We start from the raw sequence: 15388 nt of genomic DNA, 5'->3' as shown, positions 1-15388 counted from the left end.
AGAAAAGTAAAATAAAATTAAGATTTTCACTAAAGGTTAAACATAATGTACCCACCTACTGACCATTTTTTTTCTCCGCATGTTAGTAGATGTTGGCTTCCCCTCTATATTAAATTTAATAAATGCTACTTTGCTTAGTTTTGCTAAACTCTATAAATTATTCATACATTTGTTTTGTGAAACTGCATTGTGCTCTTACACCATAAAGACGTTTGAAATATAAACTAAATAGCATATGTGAGGTGTTTTATGATCCTTGGAAGAAAGGCACCATATAAATGCAACCTCTCAACTGCACAGTTATGAACACAATGACATTGTCTCTCTCTAATGGAATTCTGTCCTCCCCAACTGCACTGAAAATAAAGTGGGGAACAGAGATTTTCCTGAGGTTCAACAACCTCTAGGCTGCGGTTAATTTTTGGCTCGAGACCACAAAAACACACTCCGAATATTCATCATACCCAAAGGTTAAGTAGGGTGCATGTGATGTAATTGATTCATTGGCCTTTGGTCACTGAAGTCATTGTACAGGACTGTATGCATGCAAACTTGTCTTCTCGGCTGTACTAGTTTTTAAAGAAACTTGAGAAGCAAGATAGACTTTGGAAAGCCAGCGATACATACATCCTCCTGTCGTTTGTTTCAAGTTCCCACATGGGATGATCTTGGAGAAACTCACCTTTGTAATAGTCTTTGTTGAAACAAATAAGAGGGTAAAACAGATTTGCACCAACAGATGTGCACCCTGCGTATAATAGGCTATCTACCAAACTTTTCTCAATCCTCAATGTTGGACCTCCTCTCCTAGTCCGGGGAATATGGTGTTTTTCTGGATGCTCTGCTTTTGGAAGAGGCATCAACTTGGAATCTAACTAACAGGCCTAGACTCTGTTGTTACTGGATCCTTTGTAACATCATTTTTCCAGCCCTGTCAAAAAACTGCTTTCTAGAGGGACCAATAAAACTTGCCTAGTAGCTTTGTCTGGACTTTGAAACACATACTGCAAATGGTTCCAAAGGCTCACATATTCCGTGGGTCCTGGTGGGATGGTGTCACTTTGGAAACTCTCAGAGTTTCATGGAAGAGTATCCTTAGGGATTCATCTTTAATGCACACACACTCTTTTTTTTTTTTTCTTGCCACTTTCCCTCCGCCATGTCTGCGTTATGCAGCAATTTATGGCTCCGTTGATACAGCACTTGGTTGTACCAACCAGCACAGCTTGGCAATTGACTTTGCTTGGAACATCACACACTCCGCCTTGCTTTATTTAAATTTGAAACATCTGAAATATCTATTTTAAAATACTGTGTGTGTATGTGTGTGTGTGTGTGTGTGTGTGTTTTGTTTGCAGCTGACTCCAGCTGGCACGGATATCACATGAGCCATTGTCTTGGAGCGTCTACCTAGAAACTGATATGTCAAAGTGCGTTACCAGATATAGTTGGCATGAGACTAGGTAATGATGATAGGTCTCAGCAGTTTTAGTGGGCTCTACAGAAAGCCCAAACAAGTAAGATCTTTCACAGTGCCACAGGTTTGTCCTTTTCGCTGTGGGCAATTGGATCTGCTTCTGGTTCTCGTGTTTATAGCGCTGTTATAGTTTAACCCAGGATTCTCTGAGTTGAGTCACACATACGCTCGTACAGACACCCACACGTGCCACGTATGCGTGCACAGGTACGCAGACATTTTATGAGAAATATGTCGCCCCATCCTTCAGTGTAAAATTATTTTAAAATTCAAGAACTTTGCGAAAGCAGTTTTTCATCTTTGCTGTCTTCTCAATTGTTTGAATACCTGCCGGATCTGATCATTTTCTTTAAAACATACTTAAAAGAAAATAAACATCCATACAATGTTGAAATAACCCTGACATCCGCAAAACTCGACAGCAATGTTATTTAGGACATCAAGAACATTACACATTTGACTATAGAAATCTGTAGCTGTGGAATTATATAAACTCTAGTTAATCCATTGTTAAATAAGTAGATTACAAACATGGAGTAAAGATATTATTATTAGATTTCTCCATTGGTCAAGTATTTGAAAAGGAATTTGTAAGTTAAAATCAGGAAGAGATATTTGAAACAATCTAGTGCAATACCCTTTTTGACAGCAATAGAAATGGAAACCCACTTGGCAAAGTTACATTCTTATGATAACATGGCTGGAAAAAAAAATCACATGACTTTTTAGGGACAGAGTGAAACCCCACATTGTCTGACTTCTAATCCACTGAAGCCCCACCCCTAACCATTATGTAAAGCCTTAATGATAAAATTCTATGAAAAAACTTTTTAGAATATTGAATTGTGGAAAATGTGAGAAGGGGTATAAAACTATTGAATAAATCTGGTCTGGGGCTGTGACTAGAGATAAGCTTTAATATTAAAAAATGGGCTCTCTCCGGTCAAGAAGTTAACTATCTCATATTATTTGGTGACCACCTAACCACGGCGGCCGGCAAAGCTAGTGTCCCTTTAGCCTTGGGAAGAGCTGGGACTCAATCTAAAACTGAAGTCTTCAGGAAAGAAAATCACAAGGATCCTTCTAACCAAGGAGCTTTATCCCCAAACTAACAGATCTGTAGTAAAGGAAGAAGTTTACTGATGCTACCAAAGGAGGTGTGATCACTATCCCTAAAAAAAACCTTGATAGAAATAATCAAATGAATAAGATGAAGGAGTCCAGCAAGGGTCTGCAAAACATGTCTGAAGAGCCAAAGAGGAGCAGACGTCCTTCTAAATAACTCCCTCGTTGGCTACATAAAAAATTGTACACGCTAAGATGTCCCCACTTTTGCCTAAACCCACTGTCATACACATACTTTCCTTTAACCAATTTATGGCAAACAGTTTGCTTATAAAATCTGATTTTCCAAAATCTCTTCTTCCACCTACCTACCGAATCAGTATATGTCCTTTACTGGGGTCCCTTGAGTTCATAAAATCTTCCAGTTTATCCTCGAGACACTTTATTTTGAATGTGCTGACTTCCCAGTAAGTTAATCACATCATTAACTCTGTGCCATTTTAATTGGAATTGCAGAGGAATGGAAGTGTAATAAGAAGAAAGCTGGCAAACGAAAGTCCTATCGATGGCTGGGGAATGGCTGTAGTGGGATTACACACTGGCCTGCCCCCGTTTGTCCTTCCTCTTGCTTCAACATATTGCTATCAAAGTCCTTTCTTGAAAGTAATTTACAAGTCTGAAAGCCCTCTAAAACTAGGGGAAATCTGGAAAAAGACTCAAGGTTGTGGAAGGAAGAGCACCTGTGTTAGCACCAGAGGCACATTGGAAACAGATGCCAAGGAAGAGAATGTGTTCGGTGGCGACGAAGAAGCCATTGTTCTTACCTTGGGTTAGCCTCCTTTTCTGATATCTTTTGTTTTTTTAATCAATAAAATTGGTTATTAGGTCTTTCCTCCGTCCTGGCTTCTTCCTGTTATGAGTTGAGCAGTCTGAATTCTTCTTGCCAACTTTCAGATGATGGGGAGTTGGAAGTGGTGGCCATGACATGACTCACAGTGACACATAGATTACTCATAGGTTTCCACTCCAGGCGGACAGAATCACCTATTAACAAGGAGTTCTTTAGGGCTGTTCAACAACAGGGGACATGATTCAGTGGACTAAGATTATTCCGCATGGAGTTTTGAGTGTTTTGCCCAAAACTTTTTTTTTTTTAACTTCATGTGACCTTAGTGCATCAGCTTTCTTACTGGTTAAAACAGTCACACATCCTTGGAGAGGAAATCACCGTATAATTAAGGTTTAGGTGTGGTTGGCAGGGAGTCATGTCGCTGTATGGTAGAGAATAAAGTAGCCAGGCTTTGGCCCAAGCTCCTCTGCCAGTGAAAAGGAACAGAAAACACAGTGACTAGAAATGACTAACTAGAAGAAAATACAACCCAAAGCTAAACATATTTTTTGGCACATAGACATGACCGTGCCAGGGCATGTCCAAAATGGTCAATAATTCCATACGGGTCATCATTATCAAAGCCAAACATTTATTGGGGGCTGCCAAGATGTAGGGGGTTCCATTCTATAGGCTTGGCTCACCCGCCTTCCAGGCTTGCCTTCTAATTTGGGGAGCTAATTACTGATGCAAAGTCTCGCACGGAGAAAGTTCGTGAAAGACCTGGATATGGATAACACACGCTCTTGGAATTTACGTGTCTTATAAAGAGTGAAGTAAACCTTCATCTCAGGAAAATTTGTGTGCCGAGACTTCACCTGAGACTCATCCCCGAAGGGGCTGTCAGGTTTGGTGGCTGAATGTGAACCGATCAGGCTGTGCCAAATAGGCATTGTCACCAAGCACGGTTAACATATTCATTCAGTCGTCCCAAGACAAGTGCCTAAAATGTACCAGACACTAACGCCAGATGCCGGGACGCTACAGGTAACGAGTCAGAAATCGTTCCTCGCGGAGCTTGTATTCGAGTGAGGCAGTCAGCAGCAGTAATTACAGGTGGTCAGAAGGGTTGTCGTAGAGCAGATGGTTCAGATGCTGGGCAGAGAATAATGATAGGAAGGCTGCTTCTGGTTGGTGATCAGAGAAGGTCCTTGTGAATTGCTGACAGGTAAACTGAGGCTTGGAGAAGGAAGGAGCCATCGATGTAAAGAGTCAGTGGATCCAGGTAAGCTTGTGGAGTTGGGCAGAATCAAGGTGAAAGAAGGATGTAAATGAAAGACGAGGAAAATGTCACCACTGTCTGCATTACAACTAGAGTAGGGTGATGGAGTGACATGTCACAATGTGGCTGAGAGAGGGATGCTGGACTTTCATAGGACAGAGAAAACCTCTACAGACTGTCTTTGGACCTACCACTCATGCTGCTGTCTCTGCCCTCCTCCCTTGCCTATCATTGGCTCTGCTGGCTGCCACCCCTCCTGGAATATCTCTTGGTTACTGTCACTTTACTTTTCAAGTACTTGTGACTTCTTTCCCCAAACCAGGGATGAAGTTCTTGAAAGGGTTTGTCGACATTTCTCAGAGCACCTATTTGCCTGGCACTTAGCACATGCTCAGTAAACATTTGTTCAAATGAATGAACTGGGTGCTAGTGAAAACCTGTGAAGGTCAAGATTGAGTGTGACCATTGTTAGTGATGTCACTTTTGGGATTAGCCTAAGGTGGTTGATATAGACAGTGTTCTCAGCAAGGCCACGGTTAGCTAAGCCGTGGTTAGGAGGTCAAGGCCGGTAGAAGAAAGAAAAGAAATAGCAGTTATTCTCATTTCTGTTTGGCAAATTTAAAGATTAGAATAGCTGTCTCTTTAGGAACCTCTCAGATTTCCTCTTTCTCTAGACTGTGCTTAAAGGTGACTGGATTTTATTTATTTATTTATTTATTTATTTATTTATTTATTTGAGAGACAGAGTGTGCAAGTGGGAGAGGTGTAGAGGGAGAAGGAGAGAGAGAATCTTAAGCAGGCTCTATGCCCAGCACAGAGCCTGACGTGGGGCTCAACTTGGGGCTCAATTCCACGACCCTGGGATCATGACCTGAGGCGAAATCAAGAGCAGATGGTTAACTGACTGAAGGAGTCAGACCATTAACTGAGCCACCAGGCACTTTCTGACCCCCTGCTTTTTAAAATTTCTTTTAAAATAGTCACATTGATTCCAGCTTGGAGACTGACCTCTGCAGTATGCTCTGGATATAGAGGAACAGGTCAATCACCTGGGTTTTCTCCAGGCATGGGTAATTACAGTATAATCTTCTTCCAATATAACACCTAGCCAAGGATGTTCCAGAACAAAGACAAAACGAAACAAGGCAAAACAAAAATATGACAACAATAACAACAAAGGACAAGATTCAGACATTGCCTTAAATAAGCAATTATTCGTACTTTTCTATTGGGCAAGATATGGAAAATATAAAACAATTGTAGAAACCCACAATGTTGGAATTGGAAGAGATCTTAGTCACCTACTCCAACCTGTAACTTTGCCCGTAAGTCCGCCGAGGCTTTACATCACAGATTTGGCCAGGAATGTTGCTGGGGTAGAATGTGAGCCTCCTGATTGCCACTCCAAAGCCCTCTCCACAATTGCTCCATAGTAGCATTTAAAACAAAATAGAAGGGGCACCTGGGTGGCTCAGTTGGTTGGGCATCCGACTCTTTGATTTTGGCTCAGGTCATGACCTCACGGTTCATGAGTTCGAGCCCCAGGATGGGCTCTGTGCTGAGCACTGAGCATAGAGCTTGCTTACGACTCTCTCTCTCTCTCTCTCTCTCTCTCTCTCTCTCTCTCTTTCTCTCCCCCTCTGCCCCTCCCTGGCTCAGGTGTGCACTCTCACTCTCTCTCTCTCTGTCTCTCTCTCTCAAAATAAATAAACATTTGAAAAAAAAGAATTCTCATCTTTAAAAAATAAAAAAAAAAAGAAGGAAATGTGCATGCCTAATCATTACAGTTTTAAAAACATGTATTGTTTATATCTCAACACAACCCATTTGACAGATGAGAAATTTGAAATGCAGCGATGTTACGGTGTGGCATATTCCTCCAAAAAACATTCAGCTTTATATCACTGTGTGGTTTTTCTTATTCTTGAAGGACAATTTTTGATTTCCTTTCATTTAAACATTATTTAAAAATACCAAGCTTCTTAGGTTGACCATTTTAGTATATTTCGGTCTTCATCTTAGTCTGATGTCAAAGACTGGGGCAACACCTGAGAGGGGCTTTTTTTTTTTTTTAATTTTTTTTTTTTCCAAGCGTTTTTTATTTATTTTTGGGACAGAGAGAGACAGAGCATGAACGGGGGAGGGGCAGAGAGAGAGGGAGACACAGAATCGGAAACAGGCTCCAGGCTCTGAGCCATCAGCCCAGAGCCCGACGCGGGGCTCGAACTCACGGACCGCGAGATCGTGACCTGGCTGAAGTCGGACGCTTAACCGACTGCGCCACCCAGGCGCCCCCTGAGAGGGGCTTTTATTTTCTCTCCGGCCTCCCTCTTCTACTCTATGTGGTGTTGTTACAGAATTACCTTGGCCCCGTCTTTTATTGCAATGAAACGTGAATTCTCTGTTCCCCGTGGCTTTCTCTCTTGTGGGCTTGTTGTCCTACAGTTAAAACTTGAGGTGAAAAAAAGAGAGAGAGAGAGAGAGAGAGAAAACCCTTGAGATGACAAAGTTAAGGAAGTGCAAGTCGCGCCCCTGCTCTCAAGTATTTAAATGCCTCATAATTGTCTTTTTCTCCAACTAAAAGAGTTGTTCCATCGCTACTGTCCTTCCAAGAGCTGAGCTTCCTCATTAATGAGGTACGCCTCCTTCATTCCTCCTGCTTTTAGTTGTGCTTTTTTAAAGCTGTTTTTTTAACCAGCTTTTTCTTTAAAACCATTACAATTTATTGCCAAAAAAAAATGAATCATCAAAAAAAAAAAAAAAAACCAACACACGGTGGTTACCTCCCATGAAGACACCAATTTCTACTGCTCATGTCAAGATTTATGTTGTGTCATTTACAAGATGACAACAGTCTCACTACAAAGGAAAAAATGGCACCAGAAGAAGGCAGGAGCCTATGGCTCATCTAGAGCTGTGTTTGTAATCCTGCTCGGAACATCAGCACTTCCAAGGGGACCACACACCTGGAATACTGCAAGTTTAGAAAGCTTTTAAAATCTCAGTCAGAGCTCGCTCTTTTCCCAGAACTTTGCCTTTCTTGGTTTTCTTTTCATCCCTTTGGCATTTACCAAAGTGCTCAGACATTTAGAAAAAAAAAAAAGTCACTGAATAAATATTGAGTAATATGACCCAAGTTTTGTGTTTTTAGACATGTGGCAACCAAATTAGTCAACCCAAGGCAAACAGGCTGGGAAATCATTGAATTTTCATAGCCTGGCTTTAGCCCTTGGCCTTCTTCCTTTTTCCTGTCTGTCTGTCTCTTTTTTAAAATTCATTTCTGGGATTACTTGTTCAAGGTACCGATGGCTTCCCTGTCTTTGAGTGGAGAGTCGGCCTGCTTTCTGAATGTTTCCTCAACATTTGAAGTGAGGAAGGAAAAATGTCTTGTTAGAAAGCCAGGATTGACTAACGACAGAACATGTCCCGAATGAGGCTTTTTGGACAAATGTCTGTGCATGACTTCTATGGTACAATTTTTGGTCAACCACCATGTCTCAGATCTTGATTTTTTAAGGCTTTTGCTCATTTTTCAAGCTCCCTAGGTCTCAGTCCTGCCCTCCTTCAAACGAACGAAGCCCTCTCACACATGTGAATGGTTTTCTCGCTTTCTCCACTGTTAGGCTACGATAGAAAGCTTGCCGATTAAATACCAACAAACAGTGAACAGAAGGAAAAAAGAAACAACAGCAGGGGTTTTGAGCAGCCTGTCTCTGAGGGGTAACGAAGTAGCTATATAATCCACCACTTACCAAATGCCTACTATGTGCCAGACTTTATGCCTACCGTGTGGTCATTACATTTCCAAATGACCTGGGAGGTAGGTGGTCTTCTGTTTTATTGTTTTGGAAACTGAGTCTCAGAGAAGGGAGGGGTCTCACCCAAGGCCACACAGCCAGGAAGTAGCAGGGCCTGTGGGAGAGCACGGGTCATCTTGATTCCGAAGCCAGTTCAACTTCTGCTCCCTGTCACTGTGCCCACCTGCCAGTGGCAGTTTAGTTGGGTCTGATGGAAACATTCTTATTTTTCAGTGGTTTTTTTTTTTTTGACATCTAAAAATGAATTGAAAATAAGTATATACGTGATTCGTCCACAGAGACATTGGGAGTAGGTTACATATCTGAAGCCAGAATTTTATTTTTCATCAAAGAGAAGGTAACTTGTTCAGCAGCTGAACTCCTGTAATAATAATAACAGTATAGGACATTTTACACCTACTAATTTGTATTTATTGAGTATTGATTAGAGCTTCATTTGAGTACAAACATAAACTTTGTACTCTGAGGTTACTAAATCGGACTCAGGAGTCGTTATGTAAGAGACGAATCACCAGGTTCTACTCCCGAAACCAAGATGACCCAGTATGTTAACGAACTCGAATTTGAACAAAAAAGAAATACGTGAATGAATAAAATAGACTCAGAGCCACGTGGAAAATGCCAGCAGGGGGAAATTATGCACCTCGTCCCAAAAGAAAGCTAGGGTTCCAGTATGGGACTGCATGAGGAGGCTGGCTTTATATCGGGTCTCATTGGGGTTCCGATCAGGAATCTTTTCAGAAAAGTGACTTAAGAGAGGTAAAGTAGATAAGATGATTGAGAATTATGTCCCTTGGAAAAGGATTGTATTCTCCAAAGGACAGATGGCCCCAAAATTACATTTAACGTGTTTTCATGCTCGTTTCTAGGGTTTAGGACTGATACTTGACTGAAAAGAAAGAGTGGCACTTGCCAAGTTGACAGGAAAGAAAAAAACTCTACACATCAAGGACCGTCACGCGACGCTCAGGGTCTGGCAGCTGCACCCTAAGGTGGAAATAGCTTGCACGTTGGACACTTGCGTTGGCAGAGACCCGGGCACTCTTGACAGTTGCTGGGGTTCAGGGATGGAAGGTACCAGGTCTACTCTTGAGAAGGTGTAGATGTGCTGCTAAATTTGGCTTTGGTCGTTGTGACGCACTGAGCTCACACTGCAACAGCCATCCCCATTAAGTGACCCGTGTGCCATCTATCGGGGCGCGCATTAAAAGGGTGCTGTCTCAATTGCAATTGCAGCTTAGTGTAACCAAAGAAACTCAAACGAATACCACGGCTGTATCTTGCTGCTTTTCATAGGCCTTGCAATAAAAGCTAAACAGTTTTTAGTGGCTTTTGCAATTATCCCTCCCTTCAATTCTCCAAAGGTTGCCGGGCCCGAACCACACAAATCCCATTAAAGTAAGTAGTTGTTGTGCAATGGAAGTTCCTTTGAAAACATTCTTCCAGGCCCATAAAATGATCAGCGGGCTGCTCTTTAGATCCGCTTGCCTGCCATGTTTTCAACCCAAAGGAAGAAGACACGCTTTGATGTGGTGGTTGGTTTCTGCTACTGAAGCTGGCGTTTTATCTTCTTGCATCAGATTTCTTTCCAAATTGATGTGACTCAGGCGTACGAAACACATTTTTCTTCAGATTTTATTCCTAAAATATGTTTTTGCTCTACCTTTAAATTACATTTGGCTGACCTATTTGGAATCTCCGAGGCATCTCCCACCAGATGCGGGGCAGAAAGAGGGCCGAGGTCTTTGGGAGTTAATGAAGCCTGCATGGTGAGTGCGGCGCCCTAGTGAGTAGGGGTCACGGCGTGCCGCCTGGCCCTTCTGCTTGAGGATGGCCCTCCTCACGCCTCACGCTGTCTTCTCCACCCTCTCTCCAGGGAGGCTCCGGCAGCCATATGTGGAGTCCACTGTGAATTTCAGCCCAGAACCAAGGACGGAGCTGGTGTTCCCTTTAACTACTGGTTGAATGTACAAGGGACGTCCCGCCTAGGACTTGGGGGCTCTCTTTTCTGGAGTGTTCTAACATCCTGATCCATTGCAAACACCTTTAGCACCTCTTTCTCGCCTGTGCTTCTGCTTGTGGAAACCATTCATTTATCTCGGAGCTGCTTTTCTAGTAAGGAATAGAAATGAAGGACTAACTCCTGCACTTACAAAGGAATCGGAACCACACAGATTTTTCCCAGGTCTAGATCTGATGACGACTGACCTATCTGAAAAAGAAACAGTAAAATGTTTTCTTTCATCCACCGGTAAGGTGATCCAGAAACAAAAGAGACTGTTAACCTAACCTAACCTAACCTAACCTAAATGGTTACTATTTGCTAGCCTAACTATTTGCTATTGGCTGTTAAAAAAAATAATTGGAATTCAGAAATCATTCAGCCGTTTAAAACCAGATGAATCACCAAAGCTCTGATTTTCTGAGACTGCTTCTATGCTACAATTACTACCCAACTCTTACGTTTTTATTGTCATGCCATTTATCAAGGGACCCTATACCTTTTCTACAGGAATATATGAGTGCCTCAAAGTGACAAAACATTTATACAGAAAGGATGAAACCATAATTTTTTTAAAAAATATTTGGTTAGGGGAGCCTGGATGGCTCAGTTGGTTGAGTGTCTGATTCTTGATTTTGGCTCAGCACATGATCCCAGGGTCGTGGGATTGAGCCCTGAGTCGGGCTCCCCCCTGAGCGTGGAGCCTGCTTAAGATTCTCTCTCTCTCTCTGTCTCTCTCTCTCTCTCTCTCTTTGCCCCTCTCCCCCCTCTAAAACAAAGTATTTGGTAGTATACTAAAATATATGTGGGGATTAAGAGAATGGAGAGATCAATATGGATAGAAGTTATCAGCAAAGTCTTAGAGGAGGTAACATTTACGATGTGCCACAGGAAGCAGAGATGTTGAACTGTGTCCCAGAACGAAAGGAAGGGCTAATATGGATGTGGAGAGAAGATGGAAGACAGGGTTTCCTACTGTGCAAAAATCCCCCTGCACATGTTTAATTGATGAAGCAGGGACTTATAGAAGCCATTGAAAAAGAAAATTCAAGAACATCTGGACCAAAGTAGCTATTCTAGATGAGACTGTTTACATTTTTAAATGTTCTGATAGGAATGACAACATGTGATACACATGCACCCCCTATCTTAGACCCTCTTTATGTAGCTCATATGGAAAAACCTGTGTTCCCCAGAAAATTTTCCCAGAATAGGGGTTTTTATTTATATCTCTGATGCTTCATACAACATGACTATTGTCATTTGTACTTGAGACTGGAGTCGAATTAGGAATCCTGGCTTCTAGCTCTGGCTCAGTCACAGCTGGTATTGTAATTTGGGGTAAGTCACTTCATCCTTCAAGCCTTTGTTTACCTCATCTATACAATAAGGGGGTTGAATTAGGCAATTTCTCTGGCTTCACTTGGTGCCAATGTTCTATGACTCGTGAGTCCAAGCTTTTTATTAGAAATCGTGGCAGTAACTGTATACTTGCAATTTACTAGTCATCCACAGCATACATAAAAATACAGAATCCTTCGTAAAATCCATAAACACCTTGGAAGAGAAATATTGATTTTGAGACAAATCCGTCCGTGTCCTCTGTGGTTATTCTGCAGCGTGGTGACTCCTACCCACTTCAGAATTTCGAAACGGGAAATGCTTCCCAAAGTCCAATCGGACATCAGTATCCTTGGGCAGCAAAGGGTATCAAAATCAACTTTCGAAGCAACTGGTTTTACGAGAAAGATGATTTACCTGCAGTGATAAAAATACACTGCATTCTCTCCCCTCTACTTAACCGGAGTCCGGAGTCTGGTAAAAGAGCTTATCACAGGCCCTTCAGTTGCCCCACATTTGTGAACCTCTGCAATGTTTACGTTTCCTCTCGTGCTGCCCGGGAGACCGTGTTGGGTCCTGTCTTCGGTGTTCTTGGACGAAAACGGGGAGCGTGCAGCTTGTGGATAGTGAGCAAAGACAGACGAGCCAAGGACTGCCGCTCAAGCTGTCTCTGTTGCCCACTCAGTGTCTCTTTCCATTATCCTTGCACTTTGAAGGACGTTTGCCAGATCCAGAGTCCGTGGACCCCTGTTATTTGTGTGTCTTTTCTCACCTTGCACGTGATCTGGACTGGTGTTTTCATTTGTTAAAAACAACAAGAACATTCACTGGGAAACTTTTGCTGGAATTGTTTCAGGCCATCATAGCTATTTATTCTGTGTCACAAACTATAATTCTCCACTTCCCTTACTCCCACGTCGGGGGAGCTGGTGGTTTATGGTGGACAGTCGGTGGAATTTGAGTGAACAGTGGCCGATTTCAAAGAACTACCAAGAGATTATGTAGCAGGTTGTAGTACTAAGAACAAAACGCAAAATACCCTTGTTCTTGATCAGAGTGTGGCAGCACAAAAAGAAAAGGCTTACAAAGCAGAAGAAAGGATTCAGAATTTGTGGTTATACCTGAGGAAGACTTCTCTGAGGGAAGAAATAGATCATGGGATTGGCTTAAGAAGGGATTTCCTTGATAGGAATAAGAATAATAGCCGAGGGTCTAATTGGTCTCAGTCCTGGGCAGGTATGGAAACTAAGGATATTTTTTTCCCCCAGACTTTGGCTTCGTAGGAGCATGAAATCCAGATGGTGGCACTGTGAAAAAGGCCTAGACGACCCAGAGAGACCTGAAGTGCAAGACAGATCAAACTGTAGACAAAGAGATTTGGGAAAGAGAATGAGACCAACAGGAAAGCCTCCCAATATTTAATAGGAAGGAGCACACAGATGTGAGGCAGCCACTGAGAGCGGTTTGACCCCAAGTGTGTGAATTCTAGTGTAGATGTAATTGCAAATGGATTTTGCTGGTAGCCGAACAGGATGCTGGGTGGAATGTTCCCGGCCTTGATAGATCCCAGAGATCACGATAGATTGGCTTCATTCTCAAGATGCCACTGGTCTGACATTCTTATTGAAAATGTCACAGCAGCATCTTCAAAGCAGGGCTCCTGGCTGGGGTACCACGAATGGAAGAAACCAGGGAGGTGGTCAACTGTGAATCACAACCCCGAAGGTGACAGAATGGGTGTCGGCACCTGTTCGCTGGAAGAATGGGATTGGGATCATGTGGTTTCTTTCAACAGTAACAGTTTTCTAAAGACAAGAAAAGTTTCACATTTTCCTTGAAAACAAATGCAACAAGTACTTACTCTGTCCGGGTGCTTTAAATATCCGGGGGAAATGCACAGTCTCTACCCCAAGTATCTATTCTGGGAAGGCAGCACTCATGAAAACTCTGATCAAAACCACTTAGAGGCCTCAGTTGTCAGGCGCTCAGAGATCCGGGCCAGGAGCTCTTGGATTCAAGCTATGCTTTGAATGCACACCCAAATCTAGATAATGCTATAGCTCAGGTAGGCATCATTTTTCTTTGGGACATCATGATTCATGCTGGTCCCTTTCTTGAGTGGGTTGTATGTTTATGGTCAGAGAGGATCAGGATTTCCAACCTCACATGTTGGAAATAAAACTGGCTGAGAGCTAATCTCTACTGAACGTGGAGCAAGTGCCCAAGCCCTGCTTTCCCACTCATTCCTGGTTTTCTTTGGGCCGAGACTCTTAGGGGAAGACCATTGGAAGTGTAAGTCCAGTTCCTCAGGCAGAGCGTGCGTCTTAGGCCTCAGCACCTCTGAGAACTACATGGCCTTTACCGTGGTTTGGACCTCACCTGTATGGTGGTCATGGTAGCACAACAGGTGTTCCGCTTGGATTCACACATCCGTCATTCCTGCTTGGACTGTGTCAGGTGGCAGGATGGGAGCATGCTACCCTCTTACTTCCAAGAGCATCCTGGGTGATGAGTTGGCCAAGGTGCCTTTGGGAGAACTCAGCGGAAAACAAGGCAGGGGGGATCTTGACGGGTGAAAAATTGGGGTCCCGATTCTCCAAAGGTTCCTAAGATCTCAGGGCCCTAGAACTCCAGTTTGGGGTGAAACTGTTTCAGAGATCTTTCAGTACTCTTCCCCGTGCTTGCGTTCTCCTAGGGCACGTCCCAAGCCGATGCTGGCTTTGGTTGATGGTGTTGGAGCACCATCCTTGAACTAGGCTGAGGCCTCCCTAGCCAGCCTTAGCGAGAGCAGATGCAGTCAGAAATGACTTGAGGTTTCTGGGAGAATGCGTGGTAAAACAGGAATCATCCTAATCAGTTTGAACACATTTTTTCCCTCCGTAACTCTGCACTTGTGTTTGTGTGGGTATGTTGAGGAGAAGGAACCAGGGAATAGTTGGTTTCCTTGGTTGTGAAATTGTATGAATGAACATAATATAAGGCAAATAAGGTCCAAAGCAATCCACCCTTCTTCCCTCATCTCTAGAGAAGTCTAGGGATCATGGGTAGGAGTAAGATTTTCCTTTAGCCATCTTTGACAGAATAGGGTTCGAGGAACGTGCAAGAAATGTCTCCCTGTCGGTTCGGGTCTGGTCCCAGATTTAGAAGCAACAGCCAAACATCAGAACTCCCTGGGGGTCGTCGGCTTGTGAACTCAAGAGCGCCGATGCCTGAATCTGCCCCCTGAAAGTGGCATTTGGTTCCAACACTTTGATAAGAATGTGAGCGAATGTGATGATCCCTTACCATAGATATTCAGCCAGAGTGTACCTGGGGACTCCGACATGACTTTAGCTCCTTAGCATCAATTTCTTCTGCTCCAGATGACCAGCTGAACTCCGAGGAAAAGAAGAAGAGAAAGCAACGGAGGAACCGGACGACCTTCAACAGCAGCCAGCTGCAGGCTCTGGAGCGCGTCTTTGAGCGGACACACTACCCAGACGCCTTTGTGCGAGAGGACCTCGCCCGCCGGGTGAACCTCACCGAGGCCAGAGTGCAGGTAACCAAAGTACCACCTCAGGGGCACACCTCTGCA

At 43.3% G+C, this 15388-nt stretch overlaps 1 protein-coding gene across 5 annotated transcripts in view; it reads left to right on the top strand.

Moving 5' to 3' along the window:
- The window catches only part of PRRX1 (paired related homeobox 1), an 84864-nt gene that overhangs the window by 48027 nt on the left and 21449 nt on the right, over window positions 1–15388 (top strand). For all 5 annotated transcript variants that reach the window (XM_086693589.1, XM_086693591.1, XM_086693592.1 and 2 more), the window contains one exon: window positions 15177–15352. In XM_086693589.1, the coding sequence (XP_086549715.1) occupies window positions 15177–15352 (176 nt within the window). The remainder of the gene's footprint in view (window positions 1–15176; window positions 15353–15388) is intronic.

The sequence above is a fragment of the Puma concolor genome, chromosome E4 (genome assembly GCF_028749965.1).
Source record: "Puma concolor isolate L17-30 chromosome E4, mPumCon1.1.hap2, whole genome shotgun sequence".
NCBI classification, from domain to species: Eukaryota; Metazoa; Chordata; class Mammalia; order Carnivora; family Felidae; genus Puma; species Puma concolor.
The sequence above is the reverse complement of the archived record's forward strand: the minus strand, read 5'-3'. Positions and strand labels throughout refer to the sequence as shown.